The sequence below is a fragment of the Hypanus sabinus genome, unplaced genomic scaffold, assembly GCF_030144855.1.
Source record: "Hypanus sabinus isolate sHypSab1 unplaced genomic scaffold, sHypSab1.hap1 scaffold_786, whole genome shotgun sequence".
Lineage (NCBI taxonomy): Eukaryota > Metazoa > Chordata > Chondrichthyes > Myliobatiformes > Dasyatidae > Hypanus > Hypanus sabinus.
Window position 1 is genome coordinate 165,644 of NW_026781637.1, and position 21,300 is coordinate 186,943.

The following is a 21,300-nucleotide window of genomic DNA, read 5'->3' on the forward strand; positions in this document are numbered from 1 at the left end:
ACTGTTAGAGTGGGAGGGGACAGAGTGGAGAATGATCCCCCCCCACTGTTAGAGAGGGAGGGGACAGGGTGGAGAATGATCCCCCCCACTGTTAGAGAGGGAGGGGACAGAGTGGAGAATGATTCCCCCCCCACTGTTAGAGAGGGAGGGGACAGAGTGGAGAATGATCCCCCCCACTGTGAGAGAGGGAGGGGACAGAGTGGAGAATGATCACCCCCCCACTGTTAGAGAGGGAGGGGACAGAGTGGAGAATGATCCCCCCACAGTTAGAGAGGGAGGGGACAGAGTGGAGAATGATCCCCCCCACTGATAGAGAGGGAGGGGACAGGGTGGAGAATGATCCCCCCCACTGTTAGAGTGGGAGGGGACAGAGTGGAGAATGATCCCCCCACTGTTAGAGGGAGGGGACAGTGTGGAGAATGATCCCCCCACTGTTAGAGAGGGAGGGGACAGAGTGGAGAATGATCCCCCCCCCACTGTTAGAGAGGGAGGGGACAGCGTGGAGAATGATCCCCCCACTGTTAGAGAGGGAGGGGACAGAGTGGAGAATGATCCCCCCCACTGTTAGAGAGGGAGGGGACAGAGTGGAGAATGATCCCTCCACTGTTAGAGAGGGAGGGGACAGAGTGGAGAATGATCCCCTCCACTGATACAGAGGGAGGGGACAGAGTGGAGAATGATCCCCCCACTGTTAGAGAGGGAGGGGACAGAGTGGAGAATGATCCCCCCCACTGTTAGAGTGGGAGGGGACAGAGTGGAGAATGATCCCCCCACTGTTAGAGGGAGGGGACAGAGTGGAGAATGATCACCCCGACTGTTAGAGAGGGAGGGGACAGAGTGGAGAATGATCACCCCCCCACTGTTAGAGAGGGAGGGGACAGAGTGGAGAATGATCCCTCCACTGTTAGAGAGGGAGGGGACAGAGTGGAGAATGATCCCCCCCACTGTTAGAGAGGGAGGGGACAGAGTGGAGAATGATCCCCCCCACTGTTAGAGAGGGAGGGGACAGAGTGCAGAATGATCCCCCGCCACTGTTAGAGAGGGAGGGGACAGAGTGGAGAATGATCACCCCCCCACTGTTAGAGAGGGAGGGGACAGAGTGGAGAATGATCCCCCCACTGTTAGAGAGGGAGGGGACAGAGTGGAGAATGATCCCCCCCACTGTTAGAGAGGGAGGGGACAGAGTGGAGAATGATCACCCCCCCACTGTTAGAGAGGGAGGGGACAGAGTGGAGAATGATCCCCCCACTGTTAGAGAGGGAGGGGACAGAGTGGAGAATGATCACCCCACTGTTAGAGAGGGAGGGGACAGAGTGGAGAGTGATCCCCCGACTGTTAGAGAGGGAGGGGACAGAGTGGAGAATGATCCCCCCACTGTTAGAGAGGGAGGGGACAGAGTGGAGAGTGATCCCCCCACTGTTAGAGAGGGAGGGGACAGAGTGGAGAATGATCCCCCCCACTGTTAGAGTGGGAGGGGACAGAGTGGAGAATGATCCCTCCACTGTTAGAGAGGGAGGGGACAGAGTGGAGAATGATCCCCCCCACTGTTAGAGAGGGAGGGGACAGAGTGGAGAATGATCACCCCCCCACTGTTAGAGAGGGAGGGGACAGAGTGGAGAATGCTCCCCCCCACTGTTAGAGAGGGAGGGGACAGAGTGCAGAATGATCACCCCCACTGTTAGAGAGGGAGGGGACAGAGTGGAGAATAATCCCCCCACCCACCTCGATCTCCGCACCTCTCTTCCCTCCCTCTCTACCTTTCCATTCCCTCTCTCCCCTCCCTACTCTATCCCTCCTGATCCGCCCTCGATCTCCGCACCTCTCTTCGCTCCCTCTATACCTTTCCATTCCCTCTCTCCCCTCCCTACTCTATCCCTCCTGATCCGCCCTCGATCTCCGCACCTCTCTTCCCTCCCTCTGTACCTTTCCATTCCCTCTCTCCCCTCCCTACTCTGTCCCTCCTGATCCGCCCTCGATCTCCGCACCTGTCTTCCCTCCCTCTATACCTTTCCATTCCCTCTCTCCCCTCCCTACTCTATCCCTCCTGATCCGCCCTCGATCTCCGCACCTCTCTTCCCTCCCTATACCTTTCCATTCCCTCTCTCCCCTCCCTACTCTATCCCTCCTGATCCGCCCTCGATCTCCGCACCTCTCTTCCCTCCCTCTATACCTTTCCATTCCCTCTCTCCCCTCCCTACTCTATCCCTCCTGATCCGCCCTCGATCTCCGCACCTCTCTTCCCTCCCTCTGTACCTTTCCATTCCCTCTCTCCCCTCCCTACTCTATCCCTCCTGATCCGCCCTCGATCTCCGCACCTCTCTTCCCTCCCTCTGTACCTTTCCATTCCCTCTCTCCCCTCCCTCTGTACCTTTCCATTCCCTCTCTCCCCTCCCTACTCTATCCCTCCTGATCCGCCCTCGATCTCCGCACCTCTCTTCCCTCCCTCTGTACCTTTCCATTCCCTCTCTCCCCTCCCTACTCTATCCCTCCTGATCCGCCCTCGATCTCCGCACCTCTCTTCCCTCCCTCTAAACCATTCCATTCCCTCTCTCCCCTCCCTACTCTATCCCTCCTGATCCGCCCTCGATCTCCGCACCTCTCTTCCCTCCCTCTGTACCTTTCCATTCCCTCTCTCCCCTCCCTCTATACCTTTCCATTCCCTCTCTCCCCTCCCTACTCTATCCCTCCTGATCGGCCCTCGATCTCCGCACCTCTCTTCCCTCCCTCTGTACCTTTCCATTCCCTCTCTCCCCTCCCTACTCTATCCCTCCTGATCCGCCCTCGATCTCCGCACCTCTCTTCCCTCCCTATACCTTTCCATTCCCTCTCTCCCCTCCCTACTCTATCCCTCCTGATCCGCCCTCGATCTCCGCACCTCTCTTCCCTCCCTCTGTACCTTTCCATTCCCTCTCTCCCCTCCCTACTCTATCCCTCCTGATCCGCCCTCGATCTCCGCACCTCTCTTCCCTCCCTCTGTACCTTTCCATTCCCTCTCTCCCCTCCCTACTCTATCCCTCCTGATCCGCCCTCGATCTCCGCACCTCTCTCCCCTCCCTCTATACCTTTCCATTCCCTCTCTCCCCTCCCGATCCCTCGATCTCCCATCCCCACCCCATCTCTCTTCCCTCCGCTCCCTCTCCCTGTCCCTCTCCCGCTCTACTCCCTCCATCTCCCTGCCCTCCCTCCTCCTCCTCCCCCTCCCCTCCCTCCTCCTCCTCCTCCCTCCCTCCCGGCCTCTCCCCGCTCCGAACGCCATGAACGTGTTCAGGTTTCTGGGAGACCTCTCGCATCTGCTCGCTATTGTCCTGCTGCTGCTGAAGGTTTGGAGGAGCCGGTCGTGTGCAGGTGGGTCGCGGGGCCGGGGAGAGGGGGAGAGGCCGGGGAGAGGGGGAGAGGCTCGGCCGGGGAGAGGGGGAGAGGCCGGGGAGAGGGGGAGAGGCTCGGCCGGGGAGAGGGGCAGAGGCCGGGGAGAGGGGGAGAGGCTCGGCCGGGGAGAGGGGCAGAGGCTCGGCCGGGGAGAGGGGCAGAGGGGGAGAGGCCGGGGAGAGGGGGAGAGGCTCGGCCGGGGAGAGGGGCAGAGGCCGGGGAGAGGGGCAGAGGCCGGGGAGAGGGGGAGAGGCTCGGCCGGGGAGAGGGGCAGAGGCCGGGGAGAGGGGGAGAGGCTCGGCCGGGGAGAGGGGCAGAGGCGCAGAGGCCGGGGAGAGGGGGAGAGGCTCGGCCGGGGAGAGGGGCAGAGGCCGGGGAGAGGGGGAGAGGCTCGGCCGGGGAGAGGGGCAGAGGCTCGGCCGGGGAGAGGGGCAGAGGCCGGGGAGAGGGGCAGAGGGGGAGAGGCCGGGGAGAGGGGCAGAGGCCGGGGACAGGGGCAGAGGGGGAGAGGCCGGGGAGAGGGGGAGAGGCCGGGGAGAGGGGCAGAGGCCGGGGAGAGGGGCAGAGGCCGGGGAGAGGGGGGAGAGGCCGGGGAGAGGGGGAGAGGCCGGGGAGAGGGGGAGAGGCCGGGGAGACGGGGAGAGGCCGGGGAGAGGGGGAGAGGCCGGGGAGACGGGGAGAGGCCGGGGAGACGGGGAGAGGCCGGGGAGAGGGGGAGAGGCTCGGCCGGGGAGACGGGGGAGAGGCTCGGCCGGGGAGAGGGGGAGAGACCCGGCCGGGAGAGCTCCGGCCCCGGGCGGCTTTGCACGGAGACCCGGCCGGGAGAGCTCCGGCCCCGGGCGGCTTTGCACGGAGACCCGGCCGGGAGAGCTCCGGCCCCGGGCGGCTTTGCACGGAGACCCGGCCGGGAGAGCTCCGGCCCCGGGCGGCTTTGCACGGAGACCCGGCCGGGAGAGCTCCGGCCCCGGGCGGCTTTGCACGGAGACCCGGCCGGGAGAGCTCCGGCCCCGGGCGGCTTTGCACGGAGACCCGGCCGGGAGAGCTCCGGCCCCGGGCGGCTTTGCACGGAGACCCGGCCGGGAGAGCTCCGGCCCCGGGCGGCTTTGCACGGAGACCCGGCCGGGAGAGCTCCGGCCCCGGGCGGCATTGCACGGAGACCCGGCCGAGTCGGCCGAGGTAGCGGGGATTGAAGGCGCTCTTCCCGGCCCTTCGTGCGTGTTTGAGCCCCGGTCTGGAGGGAGACCCGGCTTCCCACCGCGGTACAGGCTGCGGGGACGTGAGGGTCCTGAGATGATGAATGTAGTAAAGATGCATTTTTCTCTGTCTCACCCCTTCTGACCTCACTCATTCACCCCTCTCGCCCCCACACCCTGTCTCCCACTCACTCCCTCTCCGGTCCCCTCTCCCTCCCCTCCCCGTCCTCCTCCTGTAACCTCTCCCCTCCTCCTCCTCTCCCCCTCTCTTCCTCTAACCTCTCCCTCTCTCTCCCGAAACCCCGCTCTTAACCTCACTCATTCACCCCTCTCGCCCCCACACCCTGTCTCCCACTCACTCCGTCTCTCCGCTGTCCCCTCTCCCTCCCCTCCACACTCTGCCCTCTCTCGCCCCACCTCACCTCCCCTCTCCTCTCCTCTGACCCCTCTCTCGCCCCACCTCACCTCCCCTCTCCTCCTCCTCTGACCCCTCTCTCGCCCCACCTCACCTCTCCTCTCCTCTGACCCCTCTCTCGCCCCACCTCACCTCCCTCTCCTCTCCTCTGACCCCTCTCTCGCCCCACCTCACCTCCCCTCTCCTCAGGAATCTCGGGGAAAAGCCAATTCCTCTTTGCTGCTGTCTTCACCAGCCGCTACCTAGACCTGTTCACCAACTTCATCTCCTTCTACAACACATGCATGAAGGTACTGTTCCTGTGGGATCTCTGCATCGCATGTGATGTGACGGCGGGGAGGGAGATTCACTCTGTGTCTGACCCCGGGAGTGTGTGATGGGACAGTGGGGAGGGAGATTCACACTGTGTCTGACCCCGGGAGTGTGTGATGGGACGGTGTGGAGGGAGATTCACTCTGTGTCTGACCCCGGGAGTGTGTGATGGACGGTGTGGAGGGAGATTCACTCTGTGTCTGACTCAGGGAGTGTGTGATGTGACGGTGTGGAGGGAGATTCAATCTGTGTCTGACCCCGGGAGTGTGTGATGTGACGGTGTGGAGGGAGATTCAATCTGTGTCTGACCCCGGGAGTGTGTGATGGGATGGTGTAGAGGGAGATTCACTCTGTGTCTGACCCCGGGAGTGTGTGATGGGACTGTGTGAAGGGAGATTCACTCTGTGTCTGACTCAGGGAGTGTGTGATGTGACGGCGGGGAGGGAGATTCACTCTGTGTCTGACCCCGGGAGTGTGTGATGGGACAGTGTGGAGGGAGATTCACTTTGTGTCTGACCCCGGGAGTGTGTGATGGGACTGTGTGGAGGGAGATTCACTGTGTGTCTGACCCCGGGAGTGTCTGATGTGACGGTGTGGAGGGAGATTCACTCTGTGTCTGACCCCGGGAGTGTGTGATGGGACAGTGTGGAGGGAGATTCACTTTGTGTCTGACCCAGGGAGTGTGTGATGGGACGGTGTGGAGGGAGATTCACTCTGTGTCTGACCCCGGGAGTGTGTGAGGGGACAGTGTGGAGGGAGATTCACTCTGTGTCTGACCCTGGGAGTGTGTGATGGGACGGTGTGGAGGGAGATTCACTGTGTGTCTGACTTCGGGAGTGTGTGATGGGACGGTGTGGAGGGAGATTCACTCTGTGTCTGACCCCGGGAGTGTGTGATGGGGACAGTGGGGAGGGAGATTCACTCTGTGTCTGACCCCAAGAGTGTGTGATGGGACGGTGTGGAGGGAGAATCACTCTGTGTCTGACCCCGGGAGTGTGTGATGGGATGGTCGGGAGGGAGATTCACTCTGTGTCTGACCCCGGGAGTGTGTGATGGAACGGGGTGGAGGGAGATTCACTCTGTGTCTGACCACGGGAGTGTGTGATGGGACAGTGTGGAGGGAGCTTCACTCTGTGTCTGACCCAGGGAGTGTGTGTTGGGACGGTGTGGAGGGAGATTCACTCTGTGTCTGACCCCGGGAGTGTGTGATGTGACGGTGTGGAGGGAGATTCACTCTGTGTCTGACCCCGGGAGTGTGTGATGTGACGGTGGGGAGGGAGATTCACTGTGTGTCTGACCCCGGGAGTGTGTGATGGGATGGTGTGGAGGGAAATTCACTGTGTGTCTGACCCCGGGAGTGTGTGATGGGACAGTGTGGAGGGAGATTCACTCCGTGTCTGACCCAGGGAGTGTGTGATGTGACGGCGGGGATGGAGATTCACTGTGTGTCTGACCCCTGGGAGTGTGTGATGTGACGGCGGGGAGGGAGATTCACTCTGTGTCTGACCCCGGGAGTGTGTGATGGGACGGCGGGGAGGGAGATTCACTGTGTGTCTGACCCCGGGTGTGTGTGATGGGACGGTGTGGAGGGAGATTCACTCTGTGTCTGACCCCGGGAGTGTGTGATGGGACGGTGTGGAGGGAGATTCACTCCGTACCTGACCCCGGGAGTGTGTGATGGGACGGTGTGGAGGGAGATTCACTCTGTGTCTGACCCCGGGAGTCTGTGATGGGACGGTGTGGAGGGAGATTCACTCTGTGTCTGACCCCGGGAGTGTGTGATGGGACTGTGTGAAGGGAGATTCACTCTGTGTCTGACTCAGGGAGTGTGTGATGTGACGGCGGGGAGGGAGATTCACTCTGTGTCTGACCCCGGGAGTGTGTGATGGGACTGTGTGAAGGGAGATTCACTCTGTGTCTGACTCAGGGAGTGTGTGATGTGACGGCGGGGAGGGAGATTCACTCTGTGTCTGACCCCGGGAGTGTGTGATGGGACAGTGTGGAGGGAGATTCACTTTGTGTCTGACCCCGGGAGTGTGTGATGGGACTGTGTGGAGGGAGATTCACTGTGTGTCTGACCCCGGGAGTGTCTGATGTGACGGTGTGGAGGGAGATTCACTCTGTGTCTGACCCCGGGAGTGTGTGATGGGACAGTGTGGAGGGAGATTCACTTTGTGTCTGACCCAGGGTGTGTGTGATGGGACGGTGTGGAGGGAGACTCACTCTGTGTCTGACTTCGGGAGTGTGTGATGGGACGGTGTGGAGGGAGATTCACTCTGTGTCTGACCCCGGGAGTGTGTGAGGGGACAGTGTGGAGGGAGATTCACTCTGTGTCTGACCCTGGGAGTGTGTGATGGGACGGTGTGGAGGGAGATTCACTGTGTGTCTGACTTCGGGAGTGTGTGATGGGACGGTGTGGAGGGAGATTCACTCTGTGTCTGACCCCGGGAGTGTGTGATGGGACAGTGGGGAGGGAGATTCACTCTGTGTCTGACCCCAAGAGTGTGTGATGGGACGGTGTGGAGGGAGAATCACTCTGTGTCTGACCCCGGGAGTGTGTGATGGGATGGTCGGGAGGGAGATTCACTCTGTGTCTGACTTCGGGAGTGTGTGATGGGACGGCGGGGAGGGAGATTCAATCTGTGTCTGACCACGGGAGTGTGTGATGGGACGGTGTGGAGGAAGATTCACTGTGTGTCTGACCCCGGGAGTGTGTGATGGGACAGTGTGGAGGGAGCTTCACTCTGTGTCTGACCCAGGGAGTGTGTGTTGGGACGGTGTGGAGGGAGATTCACTCTGTGTCTGACCCCGGGAGTGTGTGATGTGACGGTGTGGAGGGAGATTCACTCTGTGTCTGACCCCGGGAGTGTGTGATGTGACGGTGGGGAGGGAGATTCACTGTGTGTCTGACCCCGGGAGTGTGTGATGGGATGGTGTGGAGGGAAATTCACTGTGTGTCTGACCCCGGGAGTGTGTGATGGGACAGTGTGGAGGGAGATTCACTCCGTGTCTGACCCAGGGAGTGTGTGATGTGACGGCGGGGATGGAGATTCACTGTGTGTCTGACCCCTGGGAGTGTGTGATGTGACGGCGGGGAGGGAGATTCACTCTGTGTCTGACCCCGGGAGGGTGTGATGTGACGGCGGGGAGGGAGATTCACTGTGTGTCTGACCCCGGGTGTGTGTGATGGGACGGTGTGGAGGGAGATTCACTCTGTGTCTGACCCCGGAGGTGTGTGAGGGGACGGTGAGGAGGGAGATTCACTCTGTGTCTGACCCCGGGAGTGTGTGATGGGACGGTGTGGAGGGAGATTCACTCTGTGTCTGACCCCTGGGAGTGTGTGATGTGACGGCGGGGAGGGAGATTCACTTTGTGTCTGACCCAGGGAGTGTGTGATGGGACGGTGTGGAGGGAGACTCACTCTGTGTCTGACCCCGGGAGTGTGTGATGGGACCGTGTGAAGGGAGATTCACTGTGTGTCTGACCCCTGGGAGTGTGTGATGGGACCGTGTGAAGGGAGATTCACTCTGTGTCTGACCCCGGGAGTGTGTGATGTGACGGTGTGGAGGGAGATTCACTGTGTGTCTGACCCCGGGAGTGTGTGATGGGAACGTGTGAAGGGAGATTCACTCTGTGTCTGACACCGGGAGTGTGTGATGGGACGGCGGGGAGGGAGATTCACTGTGTGTCTGACCCCGGGTGTGTGTGATGGGACGGTGTGGAGGGAGATTCACTCTGTGTCTGACCCCGGGAGTGTGTGATGGGACCGTGTGGAGGGAGATTCACTCCGTACCTGACCCCGGGAGTGTGTGATGGGACGGTGTGGAGGGAGATTCACTCTGTGTCTGACCCCGGGAGTCTGTGATGGGACGGTGTGGAGGGAGATTCACTCTGTGTCTGACCCCGGGAGTGTGTGATGGGACTGTGTGAAGGGAGATTCACTCTGTGTCTGACTCAGGGAGTGTGTGATGTGACGGCGGGGAGGGAGATTCACTCTGTGTCTGACTCCGGGAGTGTGTGATGGGACAGTGTGGAGGGAGATTCACTTTGTGTCTGACCCCGGGAGTGTGTGATGGGACTGTGTGGAGGGAGATTCACTGTGTGTCTGACCCCGGGAGTGTCTGATGTGACGGTGTGGAGGGAGATTCACTCTGTGTCTGACCCCGGGAGTGTGTGATGGGACAGTGTGGAGGGAGATTCACTTTGTGTCTGACCCAGGGAGTGTGTGATGGGACGGTGTGGAGGGAGACTCACTCTGTGTCTGACTTCGGGAGTGTGTGATGGGACGGTGTGGAGGGAGATTCACTCTGTGTCTGACCCCGGGAGTGTGTGAGGGGACAGTGTGGAGGGAGATTCACTCTGTGTCTGACCCCGGGAGTGTGTGATGGGACGGTGTGGAGGGAGATTCACTCTGTGTCTGACCCCGGGAGTGTGTGATGGGACGGTGTGGAGGGAGATTCACTCTGTGTCTGACCCCGGGAGTGTGTGATGGGACAGTGGGGAGGGAGATTCACTCTGTGTCTGACCCCAAGAGTGTGTGATGGGACGGTGTGGAGGGAGAATCACTCTGTGTCTGACCCCGGGAGTGTGTGATGGGATGGTCGGGAGGGAGATTCACTCTGTGTCTGACTTCGGGAGTGTGTGATGGGACGGCGGGGAGGGAGATTCAATCTGTGTCTGACCACGGGAGTGTGTGATGGGACGGTGTGGAGGAAGATTCACTGTGTGTCTGACCCCGGGAGTGTGTGATGGGACAGTGTGGAGGGAGCTTCACTCTGTGTCTGACCCAGGGAGTGTGTGTTGGGACGGTGTGGAGGGAGATTCACTCTGTGTCTGACCCCGGGAGTGTGTGATGTGACGGTGTGGAGGGAGATTCACTCTGTGTCTGACCCCGGGAGTGTGTGATGTGACGGTGGGGAGGGAGATTCACTGTGTGTCTGACCCCGGGAGTGTGTGATGGGATGGTGTGGAGGGAAATTCACTGTGTGTCTGACCCCGGGAGTGTGTGATGGGACAGTGTGGAGGGAGATTCACTCCGTGTCTGACCCAGGGAGTGTGTGATGTGACGGCGGGGATGGAGATTCACTGTGTGTCTGACCCCTGGGAGTGTGTGATGTGACGGCGGGGAGGGAGATTCACTCTGTGTCTGACCCCGGGAGGGTGTGATGTGACGGCGGGGAGGGAGATTCACTGTGTGTCTGACCCCGGGTGTGTGTGATGGGACGGTGTGGAGGGAGATTCACTCTGTGTCTGACCCCGGAGGTGTGTGAGGGGACGGTGAGGAGTGAGATTCACTCTGTGTCTGACCCCGGGAGTGTGTGATGGGACGGTGTGGAGGGAGATTCACTCTGTGTCTGACCCCTGGGAGTGTGTGATGTGACGGCGGGGAGGGAGATTCACTTTGTGTCTGACCCAGGGAGTGTGTGATGGGACGGTGTGGAGGGAGACTCACTCTGTGTCTGACCCCGGGAGTGTGTGATGGGACCGTGTGAAGGGAGATTCACTGTGTGTCTGACCCCTGGGAGTGTGTGATGGGACCGTGTGAAGGGAGATTCACTCTGTGTCTGACCCCGGGAGTGTGTGATGTGACGGTGTGGAGGGAGATTCACTGTGTGTCTGACCCCGGGAGTGTGTGATGGGAACGTGTGAAGGGAGATTCACTCTGTGTCTGACACCGGGAGTGTGTGATGTGACTGCGGGGAGGGAGATTCACTCTGTGTCTGACCCCGGGAGTGTGTGATGGGACGGTGTGGAGGGAGATTCACTCTGTGTCTGACCCCAGGTGTGTGTGATGGGACGGAGTGGAGGGAGATTCACTCTGTGTCTGACCCCGGGAGTGTGTGATGGGACGGTGTGGAGGGAGATTCACTCTGTGTCTGACCCCGGGAGTGTGTGACGGGACACTGTGGAGGGAGAATCACTCTGTGTCTGACTCCGGGACGGTGTGGAGGGAGATTCACTCTGTGTCTGACCCCGGGAGTGTGTGATGGGACCGTGTGGAGGGAGATTCACTCTGTGTCTGACCCCGGGAGTGTGTGATGTGACGGTGGGGAGGGAGATTCACTGTGTGTCTGACCCCGGGAGTGTGTGATGGGACGGTGTGGAGGGAGATTCACTGTGTGTCTGACCCCGGGAGTGTGTGATGGGACAGTGTGGAGGGAGATTCACTCCGTGTCTGACCCAGGGAGTGTGTGATGTGACGGCGGGGAGGGAGATTCACTCTGTGCCTGACCCCGGGAGGGTGTGATGTGACGGCGGGGAGGGAGATTCACTTTGTGTCTGACCCAGGGAGTGTGTGATGGGACGGTGTGGAGGGAGACTCACTCTGTGTCTGACCCCGGGAGTGTGTGATGGGACGGCGTGGTGGGAGATTCACTGTGTGTCTGACCCCTGGGAGTGTGTGATGGGATGGTGTGAAGGGAGATTCACTCTGTGTCTGACCCCGGGAGTGTGTGATGTGACGGTGTGGAGGGAGATTCACTGTGTGTCTGACCCCGGGAGTGTGTGATGGGACGGTGTGGTGGGAGATTCACTCTGTGTCTGACCCCGGGAGTGTGTGATGGGACGGTGCGGAGGGAGATTCACTCTGTGTCTGACCCCGGGAGTGTGTGATGGGACGGTGTGGAGGGAGATTCACTCTGTTTCTGACCCCGGGAGTGTGTGATGGGACGGTGTGGAGGGAGATTCACTCTGTTTCTGACCCCGGGAGTGTGTGATGGGACGGTGTGGAGGGAGATTCACTCTGTGTCTGATCCCGGGAGTGTGTGATGGGACGGTGTGGAGGGAGATTCACTCTGTGTCTGACCCCGGGAGTGTGTGATGGGACGGTGCGGAGGGAGCTTCACTCTGTGTCTGACCCCGGGAGTGTGGGATGGGACGGTGAGGAGGGAGATTCACTCTGTGTCTGACCCCGGGAGTGTGTGATGGGACGGTGTGGAGGGTGATTCACTCTGTGTCTGAACACGGGAGTGTATGATGGGACAGTGTGGAGGGAGATTCACGCTGCGTCTGACCACGGGAGTGTGTGATGGGACGGTGTGGAGGGAGATTCACTCTGTGTCTGACCCCGGGAGTGTGTGATGGGATGGTGTGGAGGGAGATTCACTCTGTGTCTGACCCCGGGAGTGTGTGATGGGATGGTGTGGAGGGAGATTCACTCTGTCTGACCCTGGGAGTGTGTGATGGGACGGTGTGGAAGGAGATTCAGTCTGTCTGACCCCGGGAGTGTGTGATGGGACGGTGTGGAGGGAGATTCACTCTGTGTCTGACCCCGGGAGTGTGTGATGGGATAGTGTGGAGGGAGAGTCACTCTGTGTCTGACCCCGGGATTGTGTGATGGGACGGTGTGGAGGGAGATTCACTCTGTGTCTGACCCCGGGAGTGTGTGATGGGACGGTGGGGAGGGAGATTCACTCTCAGTCTGACCCCGGGAGTGTGTGATGGGACGGTGTGGAGGGAGAATCACTCTGTGTCTGACTCCGGGACGGTGTGGAGGGAGATTCACTCTGTGTCTGACCACGGGAGTGTGTGATGGGACGGTGTGGAGGGAGCTTCACTCTGTGTCTGACCCCGGGAGTGTGTGATGGGACGGTGTGGAGGGAGATTCTCTCTGTGTCTGAGCCCGCGAGTGTGTGATGGGACGGTATGGAGGGAGATTCGCTCTGTGCCTGACCCCGGGAGTGTGTGATGGGACAGTGTGGAGGGAGATTCACTCTGTGTCTGATCCCGGGAGTGTGTGATGGGACAGTGTGGAGGGAGATTCACTCTGTGTCTGAGCCCGCGAGTGTGTGATGGGACAGTGTGGAGGGAGATTCACTCTGTGTCTGATCCCGGGAGTTTGTGATGGGACAGTGTGGAGGGAGATTCACTCTGTGTCTGATCCCGGGAGTGTGTGATGGGACCGTGTGGAGGGAGATTCACTCTGTGTCTGACCCCGGGAGTGTGTGATGGGACAGTGTGGAGGGAGATTCACTCTGTGTCTGACCCCGGGAGTGTGTGATGGGACGGTGCGGAGGGAGATTCACTCTGTGTCTGACCCCGGGTGTGTGTGATGGGACGGTGTGGAGGGAGATTCACTCTGTGTCTGACCCCGGGAGTGTGTGATGGGATGGTGTGGAGGGAGATTCACTCTGTGTCCGACCCCGGGAGTGTGGGATGGGACAGTGTGGAGGGAGATTCACTCTGTGTCTGACCCCGGGAGTGTGTGATGGGACAGTGTGGAGGGAGATTCACTCTCAGTCTGACCCCGGGAGTGTGTGATGGGACAGTGTGGAGGGAGATTCACTCTGTGTCTGACCCTGGGAGTGTGTGATGGGACGGTGTGGAGGGAGATTCACTCTGTGTCTGACCCCGGGAGTGTGTGATGGGACGATGTGGAGGGAGATTCACTCTGTGCCTGACCCCGGGAGTGTGTGATGGGACGGTGTGGAGGGAGATTCAGTCTGTCTGACCCCGGGAGTGTGTGATGGGACAGTGTGGAGGGAGATTCACTCTGTGTCTGACCCCGGGAGTGTGTGATGGGACGGTGTGGAGGGAGATTCACTCTCAGTCTGACCCCGGGAGTGTGTGATGGGATGGTGGAGAGGGAGATTCACTCTCAGTCTGACCCCGGGAGTGTGTGATGGGACGGTGTGGAGGGAGATTCACTCTGTGTCTGACCCCGGGAGTGTGTGATGGGACGGTGGGGAGGGAGATTCACTCTGTGTCTGACCCCGGGAGTGTGTGATGGGATGGTGTGGAGGGAGATTCACTCTGTGTCTGACCCCGGGAGTGTGTGATGGGACCCTTAGATTTTGGAGATGAAGTATGCCATTTGGCCCATTGAGTCTGGTAAACAATTTCAGAGATTCACCACTCTGTGGCTGAAGAAGCTTCTTATTCTTCTGAATTCCAGCAAATACAGGCCCAGAGCAATCAAATGTTCTTCATTTGAGAATCTGTTGAATCTTGGAACCATATTTGTGAACTTTTGAACTTTGCCCAGTTTCGCCACATCCTTTCAGAGAAAGGGAGCCGAGACCTGCTGACAGTACTCCAAGCGTTTCCACATCACATCCTTGCTTTTATATTCTAGATCTCTTGAAATGAATGCTAGTTTTGCATTTGCCTTCCTGATCACAAAATCAACCTGCATATTAACGTTGAGAATCCTGCACAAGGACTTTTAAGTCCGCATGTTTCTGGTTTCTTTTTGATTTTTTCTCTCCATTTAGAAAATAGTCAAGCATTTCATTAATTCCACCAAAGTGCATCAGCATACAATTCCCAGCGCTGTATTCCATCTGCTATTCCTTTGCCCATTCTCCTAATCTAAGTCCTTATGTAGCGTCTACAGTTCCTCAAAGCAGCCTGCCCCTCCACCTATGATCATATTGCCTGAACACTTTGTAACAAAGCCATCAACTCCAACACACAAATCATTGACATATAATGTAAAACGAAGTGGTCCCAACACAGACCCCTGTGGAACACCACAAGGCCCCGGCAGCCTTTATTCCCATTCTTCGTCTCCTGACAATCCGCAAATGCTTTATACAGCCGAAGGGTTTCGGCCCAAAACATTGACTGTACTTTTTCCCAGAGATGATGCCGGGCCTGCTGGGTTTCACCGGCATTTTGTGTGTGTTGCTTGGATTTCCAGCATCTGCAGATTTTCTCTTGCTAATGCTCTATCCATGCTGGAACTTTTCCTGTAATACCATGGACCCATAGCTTGTTAAGCAGCCTCATGTGTAACACTTCATCAAAGGCCTTCTCAAAATCCAAGTGCACAACATCAACCCCCCGATTCTCCTTTGTCTATTCTACTTGTTACTACTTCAAAGAATTCCAACAGATTTGTCAGTCACAATTTCCCCTTGAGGAAACCATACTGACTGCGGCCTGTTTTACCGTGTGCCTCCAAGTCACCTGAGACCTCATCCTGAATATTCACCTCCAACAACTGGCCTATCGTTTCACTATAGTTTCTGCTTCTCCCTTCTTGAAGATGGAGTGACATTTGCAAATTTTCAGTCTTCCATATGGGATCCAAGTGGACATTGTTTTGTGGATCCAGAACTGGCTTGCCCACAGAAGGCAAAGAGTGGTTGTAGATGGGTCATAGTCTACATGGAGGTCCGTCACCAGTGCTCAGGGATCTGTTCTGGGACCCTCACTCAACCTTTTCTCCTTGGAGCCGCAGAGGATGAGAGGGAAACACGAGGAAAACTGCAGATGCTGGACATTCGGGCCGAGACCCTTCGTCAGGACAGACAACACACACAAAATGCTGGTGGAACACAGCAGGCCAGGCAGCATCTATAGGGAGAAGCCCTGTCGACGTTTCGGGCCGAGACCCTTCGTCAGGACAGACAACACACACAAAATGCTGTTGGAACACAGCAGGCCAGGCAGCATCTATAGGGAGAAGCACTGTCGATGTTTCGGGCCGAGACCCTTCGTCAAAACTGAAAGAAAAGGTAGTAAGAGATTTGAAAGTAAGAGTGGGGAGATCCTGCTTTCTCCCTTGTTCATTCGTGTCCCCCCCATCCCTTCCTACCGATCTTCCTGACATTTATCCTTGTAAGCCGAACAAATGCTACACCTGCCCTTGCACTTCCTCCCTCACCACCATTCAGGGCCCCAGACAGTCCTTCCAGGTGAGGCGACACTTCACCTGTGAGTCAGCTGGTGTGGTAAACTGCGTGCGGTGCTCCCGGTGTGGCCTTTTATATATTGGTGAGACCCGACGCAGACTGGGAGACCATTTCGCTGAACACCTACACTCGGTCCACCAGAGAAAGCAGGATCTCCCAGTGGCCACACATTTTAATTCCACGTCCCATTCCCATTCTGATATGTCTATCCACGGCCTCCTCTACTGTCAAGATGAAGCCACACTCAGGTTGGAGGAACAACACCTTATATACCAGCTGGGTAGCCTCCAACCTGATGGCATGAACATTGACTTCTCTAACTTCTGTTAATGCCCCTCCTCCCCTTCTTACCCCATCCCTGATATATTTAGTTTCCCCCCTCCCATTTTTTTCTCTCTCTTTGCCCATCACTCTGCCTGTTCTCCATCTCCCTCTGGTGCTCCCCTCTCCCTTTCTTTCTCCCGAGGCCTCCCGTCCCATGATCCTTTCCCTTCTCCAGCTCTGTATCCCTTTTGCCATTCACCTTTCCGGCTCTTAGCTTCACCCCACCCCCTCCGGGCTTCTCCTATCATTTTGCATTTTCCCCTCCCCCTCTTACTTTCAAATCTCTTACTATCTTCCCCTTCAGTTAGTCCTGACGAAGGGTCTCGGCCCGAAACGTCGACAGTGCTTCTCCTTATAGATGCTGCCGGGCCTGCTGTGTTCCACCAGCATTTTGTGTGTGTTGTCTGTCCTGACGAAGGGTCTCGGCCCAAAACGTCGACAGTGCTTCTCCCTATAGATGCTGCCGGGCCTGCTGTGTTCCACCAGCATTTTGTGTGTGTTGTCTGTCCTGACGAAGGGTCTCGGCCCGAAACGTCGACAGTGCTTCTCCCTATAGATGCTGCCGGGCCTGCTGCGTTCCACCAGCATTTTGTGTGTGTTGTCTGTCCTGACGAAGGGTCTCGGCCCGAAACGTCGACAGTGCTTCTCCCTATAGATGCTGCCTGGCCTGCTGTGTTCCACCAGCATTTTGTGTGTGTTGTCTGTCCTGACGAAGGGTCTCGGCCCGAAACGTCGACAGTGCTTCTCCCTATAGATGCTGCCTGGCCTGCTGTGTTCCACCAGCATTTTGTGTGTGTTGCAGAGGATGAGAGGTGACCTGATAGAGGTGTATAAGATGATGAGAGGCATTGATCGTGTGGATAGTCAGAGGCTTTTTCCCTGGGCTGAAATGGCTGCCACAAGAGGACACAGGTTTACGGTGCTGGGGAGTGGGTACAGAGGAGATGTCAGGGGTAAGTTTTTTACTCAGAGAGTGGTGAGTGTGTGGAATGGGCTGCCGGTAACGGTGGTGGAGGTGGATACGATAGGGTCTTTTAAGAGATTTTTGGATAGGTACATGGAGCTTAGAAAAATAGAGAGATATGGGTAAGCCTGGTAATTTCTAAGGTCGGGACATGTTCAACACAACTTTGTGGCCGAAGGGCCCGTATTGTGCCGTAGGTTTTCTGTGTTTCTAACTATTCCAGAATCTCATGATTTTTGGATCATTATTACTATCTCTTCAGCCACCTCTGTCAGAACTCTGGGTGTACACGAGCTGGTCCAGGTGATTTAGACCTTTCAGTTTCCCAGGAACCTTCCCCGAGTAATGGTACTTCAGTGGAGGCTTGTTCACACAGAGAGTGGTGGGAGTGTGGAATGAGCTGCCAGATGAAGTGGAAAATGCGGGCTCACTTTTAACATTTAAGGAAAACTTGGACAGGTACACGGATGAGATGTATGGAGGGATATGGGCCAGGTGCAGGTCAGAGGGACTAGGCAGAAAAATGATTCGGCACAGCCAAAAGGCCTGTTTCTGTGCTGTAATGTCAGTGGTTGTAATGGTAACTTCACACTTGCACCACACTCGAAGTGCTTTCTGCTCTGCAGACTAATGCACAATACTTCTTCAGTTCTTTAGCCATTTCCTTGCCTCCATTACTACCCCTCCAGCATCGTTTCCCAATGGACCCTCCTGCCTCTGCTTTACACTTTATGTATCTGAAGAAACTGTTGGTATTCTCTTTAAGACAGGCTTACTACTTAATAACTTTTTGTTTGCCTTCTGCTGCTATTTCAAATCTTCCCAAATTCTCTAACTTGCCACTAATTTTTGCTCTATTAGATGCCCTCTCTTTGGCTTGTATGTTGGCTTTGACTTTGTCTGTCAGCCACGGTTGTGTCTGCTTTGCATTCGGACATTTCTTCTTCTTTGGGATGTATGTATTCTGTCCTTTCTGAATTGCTTCCAGAAATCCCAGCCATTGTTCTTTTCCAGTAATTTCTGGCCAACTCCTCTCTTGTGTCTCTGTAACTCCCTTTCTCCACTATAACACTGCTTCCCCTTCTCAAAATTCAATCATTGCCCCTCAGGCTGTCTGATCCGTTCACTGCACAAACCCAATCCAGAAAAGCTGACCCCCCCCCCCCCCCGCCCCGGTGGGCTCAGACGTGACCTGCGCTGGTAGTCAATCTAGAAACGCTGCCTCTCGGAATCAGGCACCAACCCGATTCTGCCCGTCTCCCTGCAAATTGAAATCCCCCGTGACTGTTGTGATATTGCAGTTCTGCCATGTCCAGTAGTAATCGAGAGACCACATCTTAACTATTGTTTAGGGGTCTGTGTGGAACTCCCATCAGGGTCTTTTTACACCTTCTGATCCTATACCAGCTTCTTCCAAACATTTGCTTTCAGAGCACTGCACCCACTGGCCCTTCCAGACTGGCCTGTCGATGCACTCTAAGCTCGCAGCTACGATCTTCTTTCAGCCAGTCTCTGCTCTGGGATGGTGTGTCTGACCTGGGCCTGCTTCTATTTCAGCTTGTCTATATCAGCTGCTCCTACGGAACAGTCTGGTTGATTTACTCAAAGTTTAAAGCCACTTATGATGGAAACCATGACACGTTCCGGGTTGAATTTCTGCTGGTCCCAACCGCCATTTTGGCCTTCCTGGTCAACCATGACTTCAGTCCTCTTGAGGTAGGAGTGATTTGCTATTAAGGGACGTGTACAAAATCTTAGAACTGAGTGTCACCGTCCAAACCCGCACCCCATACAGATGCCGATGCGATCCATGCGTCCCCTTTCCGTTTGCAATGACGCTCCATAGACGGTGGCACCCTCCGCATCGAGGACACTGTTAGTCCTATCCTCCAGGACTATCCTATCCTATCCTAACCCACACACTCACCCTCCAAACCCCCACACACTCACCCTCCAACCCCGGACACACTCACCCTCCAACCCCGGACACACTCACCCTCCAACCCCCGACACACTCACCCTCCAACCCCGGACACACTCACCCTCCAAACCCGGACACACTCACCCTCCAAACCCGGACACACTCACCCTCCAACCCCACACACACTCACCCTCTAACCCCCTACACACTCACCCTCCAAACCCCCACACACTCACCCTCCAACCCCGGACACACTCACCCTCCAAACCCACACACACTCACCCTCTAACCCCCTACACACTCACCCTCCAACCCCCTACACACTCACCCTCCAACCCCGGACACACTCACCCTCCAAACCCCCACACACTCACCCTCCAACCCCGGACACACTCACCCTCCAAACCCCCACACACTCACCCTCCAAACCCCCACACACTCACCCTCCAAACCCACACACACTCACCCTCCAAACCCCACACACTCACCCTCCAAACCCACACACACTCACCCTCCAAACCCCCACACACTCACCCTCCAAACCCCCACACACTCACCCTCCAAACCCACACACACTCACCCTCCAAACCCACACACACTCACTCTCCAAACCCCCACACACTCACCCTCCAAATCCACACACACTCACCCTCCAAACCCCCACACACTCACCCTCCAAACCCCCACACACTCACCCTCCAAACCCCCACACACTCACCCTCCAAATCCACACACACTCACCCTCCAAACCCCCACACACTCACCCTCCAAACCCCCACACACTCACCCTCCAAACCCCCACACACTCACCCTCCAAACCCGGACACACTCACCCTCCAACCCCGGACACACTCACCCTCCAACCCCGGACACACTCACCCTCCAAACCCACACACACTCACCCTCCAAACCCACACACACTCACCCTCCAAACCCCCACACACTCACCCTCCAAACCCCCACACACTCACCCTCCAAACCCCCACACACTCACCCTCCAAACCCCCACACACTCACCCTCCAAACCCACACACACTCACCCTCCAAACCCACACACACTCACCCTCCAACCCCAGACACACTCACCCTCCAAACCCACACACACTCACCCTCCAAACCCACACACACTCACCCTCCAAACCCCCACACACACTCACCCTCCAAACCCACACACACTCACCCTCCAAACCCCCACACACTCACCCTCCAAACCCCCACACACTCACCCTCCAAACCCCCACACACTCACCCTCCAAACCCCCACACACTCACCCTCCAAACCCACACACACTCACCCTCCAAACCCACAAACACTCACCCTCCAAACCCCCACACACTCACCCTCCAAACCCACACACACTCACCCTCCAAACCCACACACACTCACCCTCCAAACCCCCACACACTCACCCTCCAAACCCACAAACACTCACCCTCCAAACCCCCACACACTCACCCTCCAAACCCACACACACTCACCCTCCAAACCCCCACACACTCACCCTCCAAACCCACACACACTCACCCTCCAACCCCAGACACACTCACCCTCCAAACCCACACACACTCACCCTCCAGCCCCCTACACACTCACCCTCCAAACCCACACACACACTCACCCTCCAACACCCTACACACTCACCCTCCAAACCCACACACACACTCACCCTCCAAACCCACACACACACTCACCCTCCAAACCCACACACACACTCACCCTCCAAACCCCCACACACTCACCCTCCAAACCCGGACACACTCACCCTCCAAACCCACACACAATCACCCTCCAAACCCGGACACACTCACCCTCCAAACCCCGACACACTCACCCTCCAAACCCACACACACTCACCCTCCAAGCCCACACACAATCACCCTCCAACCCCCCACACACTCACCCTCCAAACCCACACACATTCACTCTCCAACCCCGACACACTCACCCTCCAACCCCGGACACACTCACCCTCCAACCCCGGACACACTCACCCTCCAAACCCGGACACACTCACCCTCCAACCCCAGACACACTCACCCTCCAACCCCGGACACACTCACCCTCCAATCCCACAGACACTCACCCTCCAAACCCGGACACACAACCTCCAGCCCCAGACACACTCACCCTCCAAACCCACACACACTCACCCTCCAAACCCACACAC

The 21,300-nt window shown here is 57.5% G+C and overlaps 1 protein-coding gene across 2 annotated transcripts; it reads left to right on the forward strand.

Annotated features, from left to right (window-relative positions):
* The first annotated feature begins 3,033 nt into the window (after nucleotides 1-3,033).
* LOC132390147 (ER lumen protein-retaining receptor 1-like) lies at nucleotides 3,034-18,963 on the forward strand. Of its 2 annotated transcripts, none has more exons than XM_059962757.1 (3): nucleotides 3,034-3,345; nucleotides 5,164-5,264; nucleotides 14,180-16,495. In XM_059962757.1, the coding sequence occupies exons 1-3, from the start codon at nucleotides 3,255-3,257 to the stop codon at nucleotides 14,216-14,218; spliced, it is 231 nt and encodes a 76-aa protein (XP_059818740.1). In that variant the 5' UTR covers nucleotides 3,034-3,254; the 3' UTR covers nucleotides 14,219-16,495. The 2 variants fall into 2 exon arrangements, with proteins under 2 accessions (XP_059818740.1, XP_059818739.1); XM_059962756.1 differs by lacking the exon at nucleotides 14,180-16,495 and adding an exon at nucleotides 18,769-18,963 and having other exon boundaries at nucleotides 3,070-3,345.
* Nucleotides 18,964-21,300: the final 2,337 nt, after the last annotated feature.

Coding starts and splice junctions, on each gene's coding strand:
- LOC132390147 (XM_059962756.1), top strand. CDS start 3,255: ATGAACGTGTTCAGGTTTCTGGGAGACCTCTCGCATCTGCTCGCTATT. Junction 3,346..5,163: donor GAGGAGCCGGTCGTGTGCAG/GTGGGTCGCGGG, acceptor CCCTCTCCTCAG/GAATCTCGGGGAAAAGCCAA. Junction 5,265..18,768: donor TCTACAACACATGCATGAAG/GTACTGTTCCTG, acceptor CTTCTATTTCAG/CTTGTCTATATCAGCTGCTC.